The sequence below is a fragment of the Hemiscyllium ocellatum genome, chromosome 2 (assembly GCF_020745735.1).
Source record: "Hemiscyllium ocellatum isolate sHemOce1 chromosome 2, sHemOce1.pat.X.cur, whole genome shotgun sequence".
Taxonomy (NCBI): domain Eukaryota; kingdom Metazoa; phylum Chordata; class Chondrichthyes; order Orectolobiformes; family Hemiscylliidae; genus Hemiscyllium; species Hemiscyllium ocellatum.
Genome location: NC_083402.1, coordinates 8,366,661 through 8,390,342, shown reverse-complemented (window position 1 = coordinate 8,390,342; position 23,682 = coordinate 8,366,661). Strand labels below are relative to the sequence as shown.

The window sequence follows — 23,682 nt, the reverse complement described above, 5'->3', positions numbered from 1 at the left end:
CACCACCTCTTCAGCCATTGATTTGTCTCCTTTATCCTTTTGTTCCCTCATCTGAGCTTGGCTCTGGTAATAAATTAGAGATTACTACTTTTGAGGGTCGGGTTTTTTTTAATCTTCGACCTAACCTCTGATATTCACTGTGTAAAGCCTTTATTCTTTCCCTAACAATGTCATTCCCATTAATGTGTACAAAAACTTCCGGTATCTCACTTTTCCCTTTAACATATGTGTCAAACATTTTGCAATGTCCTTAATCCTAGCACCAAGAAAACAGTATAATATCCTAGATCCATGCTCACTGCTGCAGAACCTCCTGTCTGTGCCCTTGACAGGAGAATCAACGACAAAAATTATTCTTTTAAATTTTGTCAAACCCCTCCAAATATAAGATTCATTTTTAGAGCCCAAGATCTGACTGTCCTGTCTAATTTCCTCTGAGAGATTATACTTTCAACAGTATGAGAGATTTCTGAACTACCTTCTTACCTTTCCTGACAGTCATCCTTCTATCTGACTGATCCTGCTGTGTTATCACCTCTCGAAATCTACTGGCCATCTCACTCTGCGTCTCTTGCATGCCCTCAATGTCATTAAGTCAAAAAAGAAGCAACTTACAATAGCATATTATCTCTAAAATAAACTACCTTTCTTTATCCAAAGAGTTAATATTAAGCACAAGTGGTCCAGCAGACAGCTATCATGTTCTGATTAAAAATAAAATCCCACGTGTCAGTCTGTCCAAGAGGTGTGTAAACACAACTTGGTTTGAAACAAAACATTCCTCAGCAATTTTTAAAAAAATTGCTTCAGTGAGTTTAAAAACGTCTCTCTCATAATTTCATAGTGGAAAAAGACTGAACAGTCCACATGTGGGCCTGTCCAAAACTTCCATTGATAAAACTCCATTTCATAAAAAATTGTGTCAGTTTGTTTTGTTTCTTTCGCATTTTTGATGAGAAAAGAGCTAAAAATGAATCAAATAAAAAGTTAATATTACTGACATTTAATAAATGTAAGAAATCTGAAAGTAAATTTGGAAATAAATCTGAATCTCAGGAGCAGCTGCAAGACTCACACTCCTCTCAGTCCACTGTTTTTGATCATTTCATTTTTGAAGAAGTCTCACTGGACCCAAAACATTAACTCTGCTTTCTCTCCACAGATGTCACCATACCTGCTGAGTTTTTCCCACAATTTCTGTTTTTGTCTCTGCCATCCTTACTTGGTCAGGTCTCTCCAGGACAGGGGTGGACAGTACATCAGGATTGAAGAAGGGTGTTCACTGTGTCAGGTCAGTGGAAGCGAGTGTAGGTCCTGGAGGTTGGGTCAGGGGCTGTGTGAGGAACAGCACTAGATCCCATGATTTCTGACCCTAGCCCTAACTACACGTGAATGCTGACCCACTGAATTATATTTGCCTGCTGGGTAAGGAATCACCTATGATGTTGTGAACATTTTCTGAGTCAAGTTATTTGGGAATGCTTCAGCCCGATCATTTGCACTGATGAGCAGGGCTCCCCCTCATTGAGGATGGGGATGGGGATGAGGTACGAAGGTAAACTGGCCAAAAATATAAAGGAGGGTAGTAAAAGCTTTTTTAGGTATGTGAAAGGCAAAAATTTGGTTAGGACTAAAATTGGGCCCTTGAAGTCAGAAGCAGGGAAATATATTATGGGGAACAAAGAAATGGCAGAAGAATTGAATTGGTACTTCAGATCTGTGTTCACTGGGGAAGACTCAAGCAATCTCCCTGAGGTAATAGTGGCTGAAGGACCTGAACTGAAGGGAATTTATATTTGCCAGGAATTGGTGTTGGAGAGATTGTTAGGTCTGAAGGTTGCTAAGTGCCTGGGGCCTGATGGTCTACATCGCAGGGTACTGAAGGAGGTGGCGTGAGAAATCGTGGATGCATTGGTGATTATTTTCCGGAGTTCGATAGATTCAGGATCAGTTTCTGCGGATTGGAGGGTGGTTCATGTTATACCACTTTTTAAGAAAGGTGGGAGAGAGAAAGCAGGCAATTATAGACCAGTTAGTCTGGCCGCAGTCGTGGGAAAGATGGTGGAGTCTAGTATAAAGGACGAAATTATGACACATCTGGATAGTAGTGACAGGATAGGTCAGAGTCAGCATGGATTTATGAAGGGGAAATCATGTTTGACTAATCTGGAATTTTTTGAGGATAGATGAGGGAGATCCAGTAGATATAGTGTACCTGGACTTTCAGAAAGCCTTTGATAAAGACCCACATTGGAGGTTAGGGTGCATGGTATTGGGGGCAAAGTACTGACTTGGATTGAAAGTTGGTTGGCTGACAGGAAACAAAGAGTAGTGATAAATGGCTCCATTTTGGAATGGCAGGCAGTGACCAGTCGGGTACCGCAGGGATCAGTGCTGGGACAGCAGCTTTTTACAATATATATTAATGATATAGAAGATTGTATTCATATTAACATTAGCAAATTTGATAATGATACAAAGCTGGGTGGCAGGGTGAAATGTGAGGAGGATGTTAGGAGATTACAGGGTGACCTGGACAGGTTAGGTGAATGGACAGATGCATGGCAGATGCAGTTTAATGTGGATAAATGTATGGTTATCCACTTTGGTGGCAAGAACAGGAAGGCAGATTACTACCTAAATGGAGTCAAGTTAGGTAAAGGGGAAGTACAAAGAGATCTGGGTGTTCTTGTACACCAGTCAATGAAGGCAAGCATGCAGGTACAGCAGGTAGTGAAGAAGGCTAATAGCATGCTGTCCTTCATAACAAAAGTGATTGAGTATAGAAGCAAAGAGATTGTTCTGCAACTGTACAAGGCCCTGGTGAGACTGCACCTAGAATATTGTGTGCCGTTCTGGTCTCCACATTTGAGGAAAGACAGTCTGGCTATTGAAGGAGTGTAGCGTAGGTTCACGAGGTCAATTCCTGGAATGGCGGGCTACTTTACGCTAATAGACTGGAGCAACTGGGCTTGTATACCCTTGAGTTTAGAAGACTGAGAGGGGATCTGATTGAGACATATAAGATAATTAAAGGATTGGACTCTCTGGAGGCAGGAAAGATGTTTCCGCTATGGGTGAGTGCCGAACCAGAGGACACAACTTAAAAATATGGGATAGACCATTTAGGGCAGAGATGTGGAGAAACTTCTTCACCCAGAGAGTGGTTGGTGTGTAGAATGCTCTGACCCAGAGGGCAGTGGAGGCTCAGTCTCCGGATTCGTTTAAGAAAGAGTTGGATAGAGCTCTCAAGGATAGTGGAATCAAGGGTTATGGAGATAAGGCAGGAACAGGATACTGATTAAGGATGATCAGCCATGATCAAATTGAATGGTGGTGCAGGCTCGAAGGGCAGAATGGCCTACTCCTGCACCTGTTGTCTATTGTCTATTGTCTATTTGTGGAGACTCACACTCCTGTTAGTTGCTTAATTGTCCTCAACCATTCACAACTGCATGTGACAGGTCTGCTGAGCTTATATCTGATGCACTGACAATGGAATCACTTACCCCTGAGCATCCATTGCTGCTCATGCTGTTTGACATGGAAGTAACCCTGTTTTATAGCTGACATCTCATTTTCAGGTTTGATGGTGCTGTTCCTGGCATCCCCTCCTGCATTGTTCATTGAACCAGGATTGATGTCCTGACTTGATGTTAATGGCTGAGTGGGGGAAAATTACAGGCCGAGTTTAGAGATTGTGTTACAGCCCAATTCTGCTGTACTGATGGTCCACAGTGTCTCAGGGATCCCAGAATTGATTTGCTCGATCTGTTCAAAGACTGTCCCATTTAACACAGGGCTAGTGCCATACATGATGGGGATGTACCTCAATGTGATGATGGGAGTTTGTCTCCACGGGACTGTGTGGTAGTTACTCCTCCCAATCCTGTAATAGGCAGATAGTCGGCTGAGGACAAGGTCAAGCTTTTCTCTCTTGTTGGTTCCCTCACCACCCACCACAGACCCAGTCCAAGAGCTATGTCATTTCAGATTCCACCAGCTCAGGCAGTAGTAAAGCTGCTGAGTCTGTCTTGGTGTTGGACAGTGACGTCTCCCACCCAGAGTACATTCTGTGCCAGTGTTGACCTCAGTGCTTCCTCCAAGTGGTGATAAACATGATCAGAAGCCTGGGAGTGGGGGGATTGTGGCAGTGGGTAGTCATCTGGAGATTCCCTTGCTCATGTTTGACCTTTTGCCATTGGACTTCATGATAATATTTCGAGTTAAGAAAATTCTGCTTAGCAACTGCTGTCTGATTGGTTGAACTGTGCTGTTATAAAGTTATACGTTCCTGAAAGTGTAAAGTATCTAGAGCCTACAGAGAGAAAGCAGCAAGCTCTAACTCTCCCCCATTACTATAGAGTAAAGCAGAAAAAACACAAGTAATCTGAAAAGAAAAGTCCTAAGTTCACCTGATTGGCCGTTGGATTTGACATATGACCATCTCTGTCCAGAACACAGCATCTCATTCCTGCTAAAAAACACAAGGACTGTGAGAGAGAGCGATCCTTCCATCTTGTGGTCAGGACTTTTATTTTCAGTGTTCTGTTTAGCCTGTTACCCTGTCTACATTCTTTTTTCACTCATAGTAAAAAAATAAATCATTTATCTTTTCTCTGTCTTAATTGTGATTGTGTGTGTGTGTGTGTGTGTGTGTGTGGTTTTGAAGGAGCGCAGTTCAGGAACATTAATTAAAAATCCTTTTCTTTCACTGTTCTTATTAGTGGAATTATTAATTAATGGAATTATTTTAACTGTTACTGAAAAATGCTGGTGTGGCTCACTTCTGTCCTGAGTCACAGTCTGTCAGGCACTTTGGGTGTTCGGGTCATCCTATTGGGATTCTTGTACATTTGTATAGCTTCTGACAATGTGTGGATCAGTAGGACATGTTCAGACATGACATGACTCATTGAGTTTTAGGAAGGAGTGATGAAGATGATTGATGACTGGAGAGTGGTGGACATAGCCTTAATGGACTTCAGCATGGTATTTGACAAGGTTCTGCATGAGGGACTGGTTAACAAGGTTAGATCACATGGAATACAGGGGGAACTAGCCATTTTGATACATAACTGGCTTGAAGATAGCACACAGAGTGTGGTGGTGCAGGATTGCTTTTTAGACTGGAGGCCTGTACCCAGCGGTGTGCTGCAAAGATCGGTGCTGGATCCACTGTTTCTTGTCATTTATATAAATGGCTTGGATGTGAATATCATAGAAATGATCAGTCAGTTTCCAGATAACACCAAAATTGAAGGTGTAGTTGACATCAAAGAAGGTTATCTCAGTGTAGAATGGGACTTTGATCAGATGGGCCAATGGGCTGAGGAGTGGCAGATGGAGTTTAACTTAGATATATTTGAGGTGTTGCATTTTGTTAAGGCAAATCAAGGCAGGACTTATACACTTCCTGGTAAGGTACTGGGGAGTGTTGCCAAACAAAGAGACCTTGGAGTGCAGGTTCATTGTTCTTTGAAAGTAGAGTCATAGGGTCGACTGATGAATAAAGGAAGCACTTGGTAAACTCACCTTTATTGTTGAAGTCTCTGTGTATAGGAATGAAGATGTCTTGTCATGGCTGTACAGGATGCTGGTTAGACCACTTTTGGAATACTGCATTCATTTATGACCTCCCTGCTGTAGGAAAGTTGCTGGAAAACTCAAAATGGTTCAGAAAAGATATTCAGGATATCTGATGGGCATGGACAAGTTGGACTGAAGGGTCTGGTTCTATGTTGCACATACCTATAACTTTCCTTTCACATTTTGTTCTGGTTTCGTCCAACTCAGTGTCTCTCTTTGTCATTGATGTGGGAGTTTCAGATTTGACTCTGTTGCTGTGGGACTGGAGTCACATGCAGGTCAGACTGGGTAAGGACGGTATTTCCCTTCTCTGAGGAACATCAGTGAACCAGATGGATTTTTTCCAACAATTGATCATGATTTCGTGGTTCCCATTAGAGTGGTGTTTAATTCCTGATGTAATAACTGAATTGAATTTCCAGCAGCTGCCATGGTGGGAACTGAAACTCTGTCCCCAGTGTATTGGATTGCTCATGAATTTACATTACTAATTGTTCACTCCCTCTCATTATAGCTGCGAAACCTGTTCTCATTAAATAACACACTCAGAATGGAGTCTCCAAGTTTCAGTCCCACACACTGATATCTGTCCCAGTGCTGTGTTCATATCCTCTCTCTCCCAGTCTTTCCCCTCACAGCGGTTTCTGCTAAGGGTTAGAACATAGAACATAGAACATTACAGCACAGTACAGGTCCTTCGGCCCTCGATGTTGCGCCGACCAGTCATGCCAATCTGAAGCCCATCTAACCTATACTATTCCATGTACGTCCATATACTTGTCCAATGACGACTTAAATGCACTTAAAGTTGGTGAATCTACGACTGTTGCAAGCAAAGCATTCCATACCCTGACTACTCTCTGAGTAAAGAAACTACCTCTGACATCTGTCCCATATCTATCACCCCTCAATTTCAAGCTATGCCCCCTCGTGCTCGTCATCCCCATACTTGGAAAAACGCTTTCTCTGTCCACCCTATCTAACCCTCTGATTATCTTATATGTCTCTATTAAGTCACCTCTCAACCTTCTTCTCTCCAATGAAAACAGCCTCAAGTCCCTCAGCCTTTCCTCGTAAGACCTCCCCTCCATACCAGACAACATCCTAGTAAATCTCCTCTGCACCCTTTCCGAAGCTTCCACATCCTTCTTATAATGTGGCGATCAGAATTGTACACAATACTCCAAGTGCGGCTGCACCAGAGTTTTGTACAGCTGTAGCATAACCTCATAGTTCCGGAAATCGATACCTCTGTTAATAAAAGCTGAAACATTGCATGCCTTCTTAACAACCCTGTCAACTTGGGTGGCAACTTTCAAGGATCTGTGTACCTGGACACCGAGATTTCTCTACTCATCTACACTACCAAGAATCTTACCATTAGCCCAGTACTTTGCATTCCGGTTACTCCGAACAAAGTGAATCACCTCACATTTGTCTGCATTAAACTCCATTTGCCACCTCTCAGCCCAGCTCTGCAGCTTATCTATGTCTCTCTATAATCTACAACAACCTTCGTCACTACCCACAACTCCACCGACCTTAGTGTCATCTGTGAATTTACTAACCCACACTTCTACGCACTCATCCAGGTCATTTGTCAAAATGACAAAAAGCAGTGGACCCAACACTGACCCTTGCGATACACCACTAGTAATTGGACTCCAGGATGAACACTTCCCATCAACCACCACCCTCTGTCTTCTTTCAGCAAGCCAATTACTGATCCAAACTGCTATATCTTCCACAATCCCATCCTCCGCATTTTGTGCAATATCCTACTGTGGGGAACTTTATCGAATGCTTTGCTCAAATCCATTTTCACCACATCAACCAGTTTACTCTCATCTACCTGTTTGGTCACCTTCTCAAAGAACTCAAGAAGGTTTGTGAGGCATGACCTACCCTTCACAAAACCATGCCGACAATCCCTAATCAAATTATTCTTTTCTAGATGATATTAATCCTATCTCTTATATCCTTTTTCAACACTTTACCAACAACTGAAGTCAGGCTCACTGGTCTATAATTACCAGGGTTGTCTCTACTCCCCTTCTTGAACAGGGGAACCATATTTGCTATCCTCCAGTCTTCTGGCACTGTTCCTGTAGACAATGACGATTTAAAGATCAATGTCAAAGGCTCGGCAATCTCCTCCTTGGCTTTCAAGAAAATCCTAGGATAAATCCCATCCGGCCTAAGATAAATTCCATCACACTCTACAGGGTTTCTAATACCTCTTCCTTGTGAACCTCAGTCCCACCTAGTCTAGTAGCCTGTATCTCAGTATTCTCCTTGACAACATTGTCATTTTCTAGAGTGAATACTGTTGAAAAATATTCATTTAGTGCTTCCCCTGTCTCCTCTGACCCCACACACAACTTCCCACTACTATCCTTGGTTGGCCCTTGATTGGGCAATGACAATCGTGGATGGAGTGAGGGCTGAGGAAGGAGGCTCCGCTGTCTTACCCTGCAGCTTCACCCACCCTGACATTCACCTCACACTGACTGGCTCCATCTTATGGTACAAGGAGGAAACACGGGCTTTTATCTTTAACTGTACATATCCTTTGTTGTGGTTCTGCTCGCCGAGCTGGAAGTTTTTGCTGCAAACGTTTCGTTCCCTGGCTAGGGAACATCATCAGTGCTGTTGGAGCCTCGTGTGAAGCACTGACACGAGGCTCCAATAGCACTGATGATGTTCCCTAGCCAGGGAACAAAACGTTTGCAGCAAAAACTTCCAGCTCGGCGAGCAGAACCACAACAACGGATACCCGAGCTACAAATCTTCAATCAGATTTTGTACATATCCTGGCACAGGCCATTCCCAGGGTGAGCTGTGTGAGAATGCGATACAGCGGGACAGTGGGAATCGATTCAGATTCGTGGGGAGACTCACCAACAAAGATGCCTCAGTAATGATGCGGGGACTGAGCCAGGAGGATGCTGGTCCCTATCAGTGTCATGTGGAGCTCAATATTGATAGTTTTCAAACAAAGTCTCCAACAAAGCTGGATGTTGAAGGTAAGGAACAATGTTTGGATGGTGTCACTGCCCCGATAGCTCAATGGGAACATGGTCCACCTGGACCGGGAGCTCTCGGGTTGGCTCCTGCTCTTGGGCTCTTTCAGTTGGTCTCAGGCAGGAGACAGTGAGAAAGAGAGAGAGAGATGAGGCTGGGATTTATGGACCATTCCATCACCGTGTCTGAAACTTCCCACAGTCTCCCATCAACTACCTAATTTGTTGTGTTCAAACTGGCTTCAGTGTTCTGAGTTCGGGACCAGAGAAAACATCACCAAGGATGCAAGCTCCAAGATCCACCTGGTTCCATGTTCCCTATGGGCAATATGGAGTCAATGACAGGGATCTCAAGGATGGATCTGGATAAAGGAAGTCGGGGGTCAGAGTGCATCGGTTTTTGAAGATGTCAGGACATGTTGAGAATGTGGTTGGAAAAGCAAATGGGATTTACAGGTTTCAGAAATGGAGATGTTGAGAACTGAGGCAGGTAGCCCATAAGATATAGGAATAGAGGAAGGCCATTCAGCCCATTGAGTCTGTTCCACATTAAATGAGATCATGACTGAGATGATAAACGTCAATTCCCCATTCTTGCTTTATCTTCACAATCCTCGATTCCGTGAATGATTAAAAATTTGTCTATCTTAGCCTTGGCTATACTTAATGACCCAACATTAACTGCTCTCTGTAGCAAAGTAGTCCAGAGATTCACTACCCCCTTAGAGAAAACATTCCTCTCATCTGAAATGTGTAACCCCTCATTCTGAGCTGATGCCCTCTGTTCCTGCCAAGGGGGACAACCACAACCACACTGCATCCACCTTATCAAACACCTGAAGCATCTTTAATGTCTCAATCCGGTCACTTGTCATTCTTCTGTAATCCATCAAGCACAGGCTCAATCTTGTCAAACGCTGCCCATAAGACAGCCCCTCCCGACCCGGCATCAACTAATTGAATCTTCTCTGGACTGCCTCCAATGCCAGTTTCACTTTCCTTTGATAAGGGACCAAACCTATCCACAATATTCCAGCTGTGAGCTAACTAGTGTCTGGTAAAACCTCCCCACTTTAAAATTCTATTCCATTTGAAATAAAGGTCAGCATTCCATTGACCTTCCCTACTCTCTGCTGAATGTTTTTGTGAAATTTCCATATTCTTCTGTTCTGGAACTTTCTGCAGGCTTTCTCTGTTTCACTAATATTCAGCCTCTCTATTCTTTGTGCCAAATGTATAAACTTGCATATTCCACATTATATTCCAATTGCCAAGTTTTTCCCACTTATTTAACCTGTCGACATCTCTCTGCAGCTTCTGTATTTCATCCTCATCACTTGCCTTCTCATTTACGTTGTTGTCATCAGCAAACTTGGCTACAGTACATTCACTGACCTCATCCAAATCATTAATGTATATTCTCATAAATGTGGCCCCAGCTCAGATCCTGTGATACATCACTAATTACAGTTTGCAGGCTGGATATCACTCCTGCCTTATCCCAACTCTCTGTTTTCTATCAGTTGGTCAATTCTCTATCCATGTTCGTATACTACCACCAGCACCATAGAATCTAATCGCGTTAAGGAGCTTAATGTGTTGCACCTTCTGAAAGATCTTCCAAAAACATATGAAACATCCACCAATTCCCCTTTATCTATCAAACTTGTAACCAACTCAAAGAATTCAAGATAATTTCCTCTTTATGAAGTCATGTTGACTCTGCTTGATCATAGTATACATTTCTAAATGTTCTGCCAAGACATCTTAATTTTGATCTCACATTTTCCCAATAACAGACATGAACTAATTGGTCTACAGAGTCATAGAGATGTACAGCACGAAAACAGACCCTTCGGTCCAACTCATCCATGCTGACCAGATTTCCTAAATTAATCTCGTCCCTTTTTCCAGTGCTTGGGTCATGTCTCTCTAAACCCTTCCTATTCATATACCTATCCAGATGCCTTTTAAATTTTGTAATTGTACCTGACTCCACCACTTCCTCGGACATCTCATTCCATACATGCACCACCTTCAGCATGAAAAAGTTGCCCTTTAGGTCCCTTTTAAATGTTTCCCCTCTCACCCTAAACTTATGCCCTCTAGTTCTACACTTTCCTACACCAGGAAAAAGGCCTTGTCTATTTCCCCAATGAGATTGCCAGGACTATGCCATGGAAATACTTAATTTGCTTCAAACACAACACTTGGAGCAACATATCTGTGCTTTACTCATTGATGGAAAGTTATTGGCCTGAAATGTTAACTCTGTTTCTGACACCACACAGGATGCCAGACCTGCTGAGTTTCTCCAGCAACTTCTTTTTATTTCCAATTTTCTGCATCCCCATTTTTTCACTTTCATTTTTGCTGATGTCTTTATCTCAAATTACTCCCCCAATTCTCACTCTTCTCCCAATTTGCAGGGCATTCCATCCTGTATTGTACTCCGCTATCCACACAGTGACCTTCAGAAATCTAACCAGATGCTTGTTACTGTAGTTGATGGAAACCTTGTAGCAATGTGTCAGTAAACTATATCCAGCCTGCTGCCTGATGCAGTCCCTTCTTTTTTCCTGCCATCTTGAAAGGAAACATCCGCCCTTGCCAGTGAGACCACATTGCTTCAGAACTTCAAGTGATGGACACATCGGTTAACTTTTATTTTCTGTTTCCTTTCCATTGAAAACAAGATTGTTACTTTGGGAGATTTCCAATTCTCTGGGACCTTTCCAAAGATTCTTGGAAAGTGAACACATGTGCTTTTATTGACTCTTCAATAATTTCCTTTAATACCCTAGATGCATCTAGTCAGGTCCAGGGGACTAATTGGTCTTTAACTCCATCAGTTTCCTTTGCGGGTTTTCTCTCGTGATAGTTATTAGCCGTATAGATGTGTACAGCATGGAAACAGACCCTGCAGCCCAACTCGTCCCCGGCAACCAGATATTCTAATTAATCCAGTCTCATTTGACAGCATTTGGCCCATTTCCTTCTAAACCCTCCTATTCATACAGGCATCACCCTCTTCATGTAAAAGATCGCTTTTCAAATCTTTTCCCTCTCCCATTAAACGTATGCCTTCTAGTTTTGGACTCCCATACCCTGGGGAAAATGTCTTGACAAATCACCCTCTCCATGCTCCTTCTAAAAGCTCAGCCCTCAGCCTCTGATGCACCAGGGAAAATAGCCCAAACCTATTCAGCTTCTCCTTATATTCAAACACTCCAACCCTGGCAACATCCTCCCATATATTTCCTGAACCCTTTCTAATATCACAAAACCTTTCCGACAGCAGGGAAACCAGAGGTGAATGCAATATTCCAAAAGTGGCCTTACCAGTGACCTGTTGAGTAACAACATGACCCCCCCAACTATTATACTCAATGCACTGACCAAGAAAGGCAAGCGTACCAAACACCCTCTTCAGTACCCTGCCTACCTGTGACTCTACTTTCAAAGAACAATGAATCTTCACTCCAAGACCTCTTTGTTCATCAACACTCCCCAGGACCTGACCATTAAGTGTATAAGGCCTGCACTGATTTGTCCTACTAAAATGTAACATCTCACGTTTATCTAAATTAAACTCCATCTGCCATTCCTCAGCCCATCATCTCATCTGATCAAAGTCCTGTGTACTCTGAGATAACCCTCTTCGCTGTTCACGACATCATCGATTTTGCTGTCATCTGCAAACTTACTAAACATAGCTCCTGAATTCAAATCTAAATTCATTCCTCCAGTGATTGAGTTTCCTACCACTAGCGCTTTCTATTCTCCCCCTTCCCTTCTGAGCCACAGATCCAGGCTCAGTGCCAGAGACCTGGCCACTATGCCTTTCCCCTCGTAGGAATGTTATGATGGTTCAACTGCTCATCCAGATACTTTTTAAATGTTGCCAGGTTTTCCGCCTCTATTACCCTCCCAAGGGAGAGCATTCCAAACTCCCATCACTGTTTCCGCAAAGCCCCTCTCCTCACACTCGCTTTCAGATGGAAATTATGTCCCATCATTCCTGACTTTTCAGTTCAGGGGCTGAACAACTGTGGACATTGTTAACTCTCCAACTATGCCCCAATGAGGGTATTGTGCCCAGATCTGTCACCACCATTAAGAGGAATGTGAAAGTCCTTGAGAGAGTGCAGAGTGACCCGAATTATTCCAGGGATGGGCTTGGGGTGTTTCAGGGAGAGGATCGGAGACTGGTTTTTCATTGTAAGTTTTGAGAAGCAAAACATCATTCTCCTCGGAGCTGAGGAGATTGAGGGGAGATTTGATTGAGACAGTGACAGGCGAAGAGAAAGTAAACAAGCATAAGGTCTATCTATTTTGGGACAAGGATGCAGGCCTCAGATTTCGGGGCAGAGGTCCAGAGAGAATGTGAGAGAGAAATGTTTACACAGTGAGTACTGATGACTGATAGTCATCAACATCAACGAAAGGGCATGTGGAAACAGTCATTGATCTCAGAATTAAACCTGATAGGCCCTTGAAGGAAGTGAACTGGCAAAACTTGGGGGTATCGAACAGATGAGTGGATCTCACCTAGATTGTTCCATGTGGAGCTAATCAGGACCCAATGGGTAAAATGACCTCCTTCTTGTAGTCAATCCAATAATTGGCATTGACTGAGGACAAGATAGTGCAAGTATCTTCCAATCCCTCACTGAGTGAGCACATTGTGGAACTTCAGGTCTCATTGGCCAAGAATATGTGAAGACCCACCTCCCTACCTCCCATTGGCTGAGAATGTCAGAGTGTTGTTACCTGCCCATCCTGATTGGTTCAGAGTCAGATGGGGGCTGCTCGTTGCTGAAGATTAAGAAGTGACTTTATTGAAACTTGCAAGATCCTGAGGGGTCTTGAGGGAGGAAATGCTGAGAGGATGTGGGTGAATCTGAAACTTATTTCAAATTAGGATGAAGATGGGGGGAAATTACCTCTTTCATGGGATTATTAATGTATAAAGGTGATCCAGGGTGGGTCTAATTCCTAAACACAGCACCCCCGCACCCAAACCCTTCACAGAATGAAGGAGCACAGACTGAAGTATAAGGCTGTGGAATGAAAAACAAAAGGTTCTAGTGAAGGTGGGAGGGATGTTGTGCCCAGAATGAATGAAGTCATGTGGGTTCAGTCCATTTCCTAATCTGTAACTATCCCACGAATGAGAAACTCAAAATGATGGGATGGAGCATAAGTGATTTTCAACATGGTGCGTCCTTCAGGAAACTATAATTGCCTGGCCCAGATCCATGAGAAATATGCGTGGGGTATTTAATTACTTATTTCATTGTGAAGTTGAAAGAAATGTAAAAAATTGAATCTGGAACTTCTGGGCACTGACGTCATCCATTCTGATGTTTGTCCTTTCCTCAGCTGCTCAGGGAAATGTCTCAGTGGTGACTGGGCCAGAGGGAGATTTAGTTACTTTACCCTGTATCTTCAGGAGCTGAGACTCCCACACCCTGACCACTGTTACCTGGATGAGGAAGGGGCCCTACCAACACATTGTTACATTTGGAGCCCAATCACAGGGAACTTGGACAACTGTGCACGGTGAAAATCGGTACGAGCTCATTGGGAACCCAGAGGAGGGAAACGCCTCGACCAGGATAAACCAGCTGAGTGTGAGGGACAATCACACTTACCTGTGTCTGGTGGAATACAGGTCAGAACCTGATTCTCAGTATCTGATCCCGAAGGAAACCCGGCTACTGGTACATGTAAGAAATTATTCTGCAAAAAAGGCAACAACTGATGGTATTATTGCTGGACTATTAATCCAGAGACCCAAGTAATGTTCTGGGGACCAGGGTTCAAATCCCACCTTGGCAGATGGTACAATGTGAAATCAAATAAATTGTCAAAGTAAGAATCTAGCGATGGCTGTGTGACCACTGTTGATTGTTGTAAATCCCCATCTGGATCATTGATGTCCTTTAGAGAAGGAAACTGCCATTCTAACCTGGCCTGGCCTACATGTGACTCCATACCCACAGTAATGTGGCTGATTCTTAACTATGAGGCATGGGCAATAAAGGCTGACTGAGCCAGTCACACCCTCATAACTTAATGACCATGATCAAGGCTTTAGTCTGTGAAGGGTCGATCGTGTGGTTGGAACAGATTGTGGGAACATTTTACAATTTGATTTTCTAGTGAAAGGTCATTGAACTAAAATGTGAACCTGTTTCTCTCCACAGGTATTAGCTGGCCTGCGGACTATTTGATTTTTATTTCAAATTCCCAGCATCTGCAAGATTTTGCTTTTGTGTTTGAAATCTGATTTTTTAAATGTTTAGTGTAATTTGATGAGCTGATTCTTTTAGGTTCATTCTGATGTCAGTATTGAAAGACATTGACACACTCAGAACATTCAGTTCAATCTCCAAATGCACCAAAGTTATACTGACACTGAGATCATCTCCTCGAGCAGGAAGGTGCAACAGCCTAATGTGTCCCTCTTGGTTACAATGAAAGCGTTCACACCTTCATCAGGAATAGTTCCATCAATGCTAGTATGTTCCCCCAGTGTCCATCTGACTGTGTGAGGAAGCACAACAATGTGGAACCAATCCTCGTCCTGCATTCACACATGGGTTATAAAGGAAGGTGGTGGTTTTCTGCTACTGTCACTGGGTGACCAATTCAGACACCCAGATCACGGGTTCAAATCCCACCACAGCACATCTCAGACCTGGTAATGACATGAGCTGCTTTCACCTACCTCTTGGTCCCCATTATCACATTGTCTTTCTCCCTGGAGGGCCATTCAGTGTCCCTTTGTCTATGTGACTATCTTTCTCACCTTCTGGGCTCAGTCACCACACAGCCTCTCACTCATTTCCCCCACTCCCACCCCAGTCCCACAATCCCCTGTCAACAGTTTACATACCACCTTTCCTTAGCAGCTGTCAGTTCTGATGAAGGATCACTGGACTCAAAACCTTCATTCTGGGTTCTGTCCACAGATGGCTGCCAGACCTGCAGAGTTTCTCCAGCAATATTTCTTACTGATTCCTTCATGACAACATCTGGTGTGCCGGAATCCCGAGGACAGTCACTATTACCAATTCTTCTCTCCCTCAGTCCGGGGGGAGCTGGAGCTAAATCTGTCCTTCCCATTTCCCCAGCTGAGACCGGGCAAGTCAGCACCGGATCCAACAACTGCCCTGTGGAATGATGTAAAATATCCATCTAACCTTCTATTCTGTGTCACAGAATTAAGCAGCTGCCTCCTTCAAGAATTGTCCTGATCTGGAAAGCACTGCCTGACAGGGTGATGGAAACAGATTCAACAGGGGCATCTTTCAGAAACAAGGGATAAGTATTCGGAAAGGAGCAAGTTACAGGGTTATAGGGACGGACAGGGGGAGGGGGATGAACGAGAGTGCTCTGTCAAAGAATGCCCAATGTGTACATTTAATCTCACACTCTATCACCCTGCTACAGGTTTCACTGCAGCAACATTGAGATATTACTAACCAATGTTGTTCTTGCTGTTTTACAGTGAAGACTCAGCCTGCTCAGTATGTCTCAGTATATTCGCTGGTCATTCCACTGCTCATCCTCCTCCTCCTCCTCATCATCAGCATCATTGTCATCATCTTCATCACCTTCAGGAAGAAAGGAGGTGGGTCCTGTCGAGAATGAGGTTAATAAAACAATATGGTTCTGTTTTTGAAACAGCAATAAACAATGGCCCTGGATTAATTTTCCCTCACTGACTCTCTCCTCTTCAGTACATTCTCTGAAAATGCTGGCTTTGTCTTTGATGGGTGGTGGAGGGTGGGTGAAGGTGGCCTGTTCAACATCATCACCCACTGTCTGATGTCTGACTCATGGGTGATTGAAGATTGAGGCTGTTTCACAAGCAAGGCCATTCCAATCCATTCTATTAAACTCTGATGGATTAATCCCCATTCTTCTCCCCATTACTGTCAACTCTCAATGCACCAAAATGTCTTCTCATTCACTTCCATTTGACAGAATCCCAACAGACCAAATCTGTTCCATTCATTCCCACTCAGTACAGAATCTCGATAGAACATAAAGGAAGCTGCAATTTGAAACAATTCCTTTTTGTGTTTTTATTGTTAAAATTGATTTGCTGCAAAAAGACAACCTGGTGCCTCAGATAGTCTGAGTAACAGACATCTCGGCGTGGGATGGTAACATGGGCTCCTGTTCGGGCCTGTGCAGTGGGGGCAGTGCTCAGGCACTGATCTGGTTTGGGGCTGACCTCGTGACCTACCTTTGCTCTGGTTGGTCAAATTAAAAACATCGTCTCTTTTTGAATACAGGAGTTACATTCGCTATTGTTGAAGGCAGTGGGACCAGCCCAGAACATTGGGAATTGTGGGAAATGTAAAGCAATTGTTCAATTTTCCCAGCAGCTCCTCTTTAAAGACCCTGGGATGAAGTCCATCAGGGACTCAGGGAACTGTCAGTCCACAGCATCAATGATTTACTCAGGACCACTTCTCTGGTGTTTGGAATTTTCTTGAGTTCCTCCTTCATTTTCATTTCCGGATTTATAATGATCTGGAATGTTATTTGTATCCCTTATCCTGAAGACTAATGCAAAATTCATCAGCCATTTCCATGACTAATTCGACAAACTCCTGTTGTTTTTAAACCATCTAAATGTAACGTTGCCATATTCCCAGAGGACCACAGTGGTGTTCTCTGATCAGAGAGAGAGAGAAAAACAGATGACTGGTGGTGTGTTTAACCTGATAATCATCTTATCTCAAGTAAGAGGTGAAGGTTGAAAAATTGGGACCTTTGTGGTAAGATCAGCTAATGTGGTAATTGAATCCATGCTGTACATCACTAGTCAGCTGTCTCACCAACATACCTACAAAATGTCTCGAGAAACTCTAATTATCCACTCTTATATTACTGCCTAACTTTCTCTGGACAGTAAGTTTTCCCTCCTTATGAATTTTGTTGCCTTTGATTTTTATATCCTGTCCAATTTTCTCACCTTTTCCTTTATTTTGTGTAAATATTTGTGTTTTCTTTCAGTTTGACACTGTCATTAATTTTTTTACAGTTAACTATTACTCCTCGTGAGATATCTGTAACTGTATCTCTTGACCATTCCCTTCACATAATTTATAAGTGAACTTTAGCTCATTGACCGCTTATGATCAAAATTAAATCTCCCAGTGTGTTAGAAACAGGGACCCTGGGGTTAGTCTTGCCCAAGTCGTCTTTCTGAGCATAAAACAAGATGTATTTTTGAGTACTGTACTGGGGATGAGTGCTGGGGTTGACACAGAGCTTTTATTATTTTTGATTTATAAAAAAGTAATTTGGCATTAATATGATAACGTTTGACTCTATCTTTAAACTTGTTTGAACTTATGTCTTAAGTAGACACATGTTTTATCTTCATTTCTTTTGGGAATGAGCTTCTGCTATAGTGTGACAGCAAACTCTGCAGCATCGTGTGCTTATCTTTCGGAGAGAGACCATTTCATCAAAAACAAAAACAACTCAAAATATGCTCGAGCAAACCTGTTTCAGTCTGGGGCCTGACTTGTCCAGTAATAACATCAACTGGGATCATAACAATATTAATACCTTTGTCTCTTGTTTCTGCTCTTTGACTGAACACATCTTCCTGCATCTGATCCCTTGTTCCCACTGATTATTGTAAAACACTCTAATCTGACTTGGTCAACTATCATTTTCATCTTACCACCTCCCCCCATCCTATCTTCTGCATTTAAGCCAATATTTTCTGAGCTACCATCAGTTCTGGGGAAGGGTCACCGGACCTGAAACATTAACACTGATTTCTCTTCAGAGATGCTGCCAGACCTGCTGAGCTTTTTCCAACAACTTCTGTTTTTGTTGTTGGTCCATTATTGATATTGGACTGGGCTGAGGAGGACACTCCTGAGTAAAGCTTTAGCAATCAGATGAGATTCAAGAGATCACTGCATCTAACTGTGCAAAATGTTTATATTGTTGGTCAGGGATGGTTTTGCTTGGGACTCATCCAACTGTGGAGACAATGTGGCAAATTTGTTCATAATTTAACAAAATATTTACGAATCATTTTTATCTCTTTAGGGGGTTCACAGCAAATGGATCTGACCACAGCTTTGGAAAGGTAAGGTCATCAGTGACTGATATAAATGTGGTTGTAGAAATGCTCTGGCTCATAGAGTCATAGAGATGTTCAGCATGGAAACAGACCCTTCGGTCCAACCTGTCCATGCCGACCAGATATCCCAACCCAATCTAGCCCCACCTGCCAGCACCTGGCCCATATCCCTCCAAACCCTTCCTATTCATATCCCCATCCAAATGCCTCATAAAGTTGCAATTGTACCAGCCTCCACCACATCCTCTGACAGCTCATTCCATACATGTACCACCCTCTGTGTGAAAACATTGTCTGTTTTATACCTTTCACCTCTCACCCTAAACCTATGCCCTCTAGCTCTGGACTCCCCGTCCCCAGGGAAAAGACTTTGTCTATTTATCCTATCCATGCCCCTCATAATTTTGTAAACCTCAATAAGGTCACTCCTCAAACTCCGACGCTCCAGGGAAAACAGCCCCAGCCTGTTCAGCCTCTCCCTATAGCTCAAATCCTCCAACCTGGCAACATATTTTAAAATCTTTTCTGAACACTTTCAAGTTTCACAACATCTTTCCAATAGGAAGGAGACCAGAATTGCACGCAATATTCCAACAGTGGCCTAACCAATGTCTTGGACAGCCGCAACATGACCTCCCAACTCCTGTACTCAATACTCTGACCAATAAACGAAGGCATACCAAACGCCTTCTTCACTATCCTATCTACCTGCGACTCCACTTTCAAGGAGCAATGAACCTGCACTCCAAGGTCTCTTGTTCAGCAACACTCCCTAGGACCTTACCATTAAGTGTATAAGTCCTGCTAAGATTTGCTTTCCCAAAATGCAGCACCTTGCATTTATCTGAATTAAGTTCCATCTGCCACTTCTCAGCCCATTGCCCCATCTGGTCAAGATCCTATTGTAATCTAAGGTAACCCTCTTTGCTATCCACAACACCTCCAATTTTGATGTCATCTGCAAACTTACTAACTGTACCTCTTATGCTCACATCCAAATCATTTATTAAATGACAAAAACTGGAGGACCCAGCACCGATCCCTGTGGCACTCCACTGGTCACAGGCCTCCAGTCTGAAAAACAACCCTCCTCCAGCACCCTCTGTCTTCTACCTTTGAGCCAGTTCTGTATCCAAATGGCTAGTTCTCCCTGTATTCCATGAGATCTAACCTTGCTAATCAGTCTCCCATGGAGAACCTTGTCGAACGCCTTATTGAAGTCCATATAGATCACATCTACTGCTCTGCCCTCATCAATCTTCTTTGTTACTTCTTAAAAAACTCAGTCAAGTTTGAGAGACATGATTTCCCACGCATAAAGCCATATCGACTATCCCTAATCAGTCCTTGCCTTTCCAAATACATGTACATCCTGTCCCTCAGGATTCCCTCCAACAGCTTGCCCACCACTGAGGTCAAGCTCACTGGTCTATAGTTTCCTGGCTTGTCCTTACTGCCTTTCTTAAACAGTGGCACCACGTTTGCCAACCTCTAGTCTTCCGGCACCTCACCTGTGACTATCGATGATACAAATATCTCAGCAAGAGGCCCAACAATCACTTCTCTAGCTTCCCACAGAGTTCTCAGGTACACCTGATCAGCTCCTGGGGATTCATCCACCTTTAACCGTTTCAAGACATCCAGCACTTCCTTCTCTGTAATCTGGACATTTTGCAAGATGTCACCATTTATTTCCCTACAGTCTATATCTTCCATATCCTTTCCATAGTAAATACTGATGCAAAATAGTCATTTAGTATCTCCCCCATTTTCTGTGGCTCCACACAAAGGCCGCCTTGCTGATCTTTGAGGGGCCCGATTCTCTCCCTAGTTACCCTTTTGTCCTTAATGTATTTGTGAAAGCCCTTTGGATTCTCCTTAATTCTATTTGCCAAAGCTATCTCATATCCCCTTTTTGCCCTTCTGATTTCCTTCTTCAGTATATTCCTATTTCCTTTATACTCTTCTAAGGATTCACTTGATCTACCCTGTCTATACCTGACATATGCTTCCTTCTTTTTCTTAACCAAACCCTCAATTTCTTGAGTCAACCAGCATTCTCTATACCTACCAGCCTTCCCTTTCACCCTGACAGGAATATACTTTCTTGTTATCTTATTTCTGAAGGCATCCCATTTTCCAGCCATCCCTTTGCCTGCGAACATCTGCCCCAATCAGCTTTCGAAAGTTCTTGCCTCATGCTGTCAAAATTGGCCTTCCTCCAATTTAGAACTTCAACTTTTAGATCTGATCTATCCTTTTCCATTACTATATTAAAATGAATAGAATTATGCTCGCTGGCCCCAAAGTGCTCTGCCACTGACACCTCAGACACCTGCCCTGCTTTATTTCCCAAGAGTAGGTCAAGTTTTGCACCTTGTCTAGCAGGTACATCCACATACTGAATCAGAAAATTGTCTTGTTCACACTTAAGAAATTCCTCTCCATCAAAACCTTGAACATTATGGCAGTCCCAGTCGATGTTTGAAAAGTTAAAATCCCCTGCAATAACCAACTTATTATTCTTACAGATAGCTGAGATCTCCTTACAAGTTTGTTTCTCAATTTCCCTCTGATTATTGGGGGTCTATAATGCAATCCCAATCCCTTTCTTATTTCTCAGTTCCACCCAATTAACTTTCCTGGATGTATTTTCGGGAATATCCTCTCTTAGCACAGCTGTAATGCTATCCCATATCAAAAATGCCACTTCCCCTCCTGTCTTGCCTCCCTTTCTATCCTTCCTGTACCATTTGTATCCTGGAACATTAAGCTGCCAGTCCTGCCCATTCCTGAGCCATGTTTCTGTAATTGCTATGATATCCGAGTCCCATGTACTGACTTCATCTGCCTTCCCTGTTAGACCACTTGCAATGAAATAAATACAGTTTAATTTATTAGTCCTACCTTGTCCCTGCCTGCCCTGACTGTTTGACTCACTTCTGTTCTCAACTGTACAAGTCTCAGATTGATCTCTTTCCTCACTATCTCCCTAGGTTCCACCCCTCCCCCCAACCCCAGGCCCACCTTACTAGTTTAAATCCTCCCAAGCAGTTCTAGCAAATTTCCCTGCCAGTATATTAGTCCCCTACCAATTCAGGTGCAATCCATCCATCTTGTACAGGTCACTTCTATCCCAGAAGAGATTCCAATGATCCAAAAATGTGAATCCTTCTCCAATACACCAGCTCCTCAGCCATGCATTCATCCGCTCTATTCTCCTATTCCTGCCCTCTCTAACTCGTAGCACTGGGAGTAATCCAGATATTACTATTACTACCCTTGAGGACCTCCTTTTTAAATTTCTGCCTAACTCTCTGTAATCTCCCTTCAGAATCTCAATCTTTTCCATTCCTATATCATTGGTTCCAATGTGAACAATGACCTCTTGCTGGCCCCTCTCTCCAATGAGAACATTCTGCACCCTCTTGGAGACATCCTTGATCCTGGCACCAGGGAAACAACAAATCTTTCAGCCTTTTCTCTGCTGGTCACAGAAACGTCTGTCTGTATCTCGGACTACAGAATTCCCTAACACAATTGATCTCTTGGAAGCCAACGTACCCCTCGTTACATTAGAGCCAGTCTCAATACCAGAAACTTGGCTGTTCGTGCTACGTTCCCTGAGATCCATCACACCCCTACATTTTACAAAACAGCATACCTGTTTGAAATAGGTATATCCACAAAAGACTCCTGCCCTAGGTGCCTACCTTTCTTTCCCTTACTGGAGTTAACTCATCTATGTGACTGTACCTGAGACTTTCCCCCTTTCCGATAACTGCCATCCATCACATAGCGTTGCTGTTGCAAATTCCTCTTCGCTTCTATCTGTCTCTCCAACTGATCCACTCGATCTGATAAGATTTGCATCCAACAGCATTTATGGCAGCTACAATCCGCATTAACCCTAAAACTCTCTTTAATCTCCCACATCTGACAAGAAGTACATATCACTGCAAAGGCCATTTTTGCTCCTTCACAATCTACAGACCCAGAAAATAACATTTTCTTATTTCTCTGCAAAACACTGCCCCAGGTTAAATTAATAGCTATGGTTTATATTTTAAGTTTAATCAAGAGACTTATCTCCAAAAACACATAATCAAGAAAGAACCCACTGTACTCACTAATACAGCCTTTCTCTTGGACAGACATAAAACAACAATTAACTTATCTGATTCTGTGCTGTGAACTTCGCCCAAACTGGTTCCTCCGAGATTAGTTGTGAAATTCACAGTTTGTTAATTTTCCCAAATGCACTCCGATGTCCGGCGACACATGAATTCAAAAACAGCAAAGGCAGTAACTGTGCAGGTTCTCTCTCTCTCTCTCTCCTGCACTGTCCTCACCATGTGCTTCCTTTGTCTGTTCTTCTCCCTTTTAAAACTGATGTTGTTTTGACTTTTTTTCCTAAAGTTCCAAAACAATGCAACAGCAGATAAAACAGTAATTGCTGCTCCTGGAATTTGAGGAAATTACCTCCAGCACCTAAAATACCTCAAAAAAGGAGCAGCTCTTACGGCCAGAAATGTTTCCCGTCTCCATCTTGGATTACCCAGAATCCTGAATATCTCTTGCTCACAGACAGAATGCAGGTCCCTGCTGATGAGCTGCTAATGTGGTTTGTCCTTTTAAGAAGCTGCTGGAACACTCAGTGTTGGAAAGTAATTAATAGACTGAGGTAAATGACAGGTTAATGATTTCTGAGCAGGATTTGTCAATTTCCAGCTGATTGTAAATCTCTAGCTCCTGATTCACCGTCCCCAAATTAACCTGCAATTTATCCTCATGCAAAACTGAAATGTTGCTCATTTTTATCACAGTGGATACTTTGAATTGTAATGAATGTTTCATGGAGGGAAAGATTAAACTGTTATCACTTGCAGTGAGTGCTGAGGTTAAAAAGGATGTTTTTGTGAATCCTACTATTTTCTCCCT

The 23,682-nt window shown here is 43.0% G+C and overlaps 1 protein-coding gene across 3 annotated transcripts in view; it reads left to right on the top strand.

Moving 5' to 3' along the window:
• The window catches only part of LOC132826572 (uncharacterized), a 74,608-nt gene that overhangs the window by 30,137 nt on the left and 20,789 nt on the right, over window positions 1-23,682 (top strand). For 2 of the 3 annotated variants that reach the window (XM_060842539.1, XM_060842532.1), the window contains exons 4-5: window positions 16,132-16,254; window positions 18,708-18,747. In XM_060842539.1, coding sequence (XP_060698522.1) covers window positions 16,132-16,254; window positions 18,708-18,747 — 163 coding nt within the window. Of the gene's footprint in view, window positions 1-1,230; window positions 1,292-16,131; window positions 16,255-18,707; window positions 18,748-23,682 lie in introns of all 3 variants that reach the window. The other variant, XR_009645892.1, reaches the window with a different exon arrangement.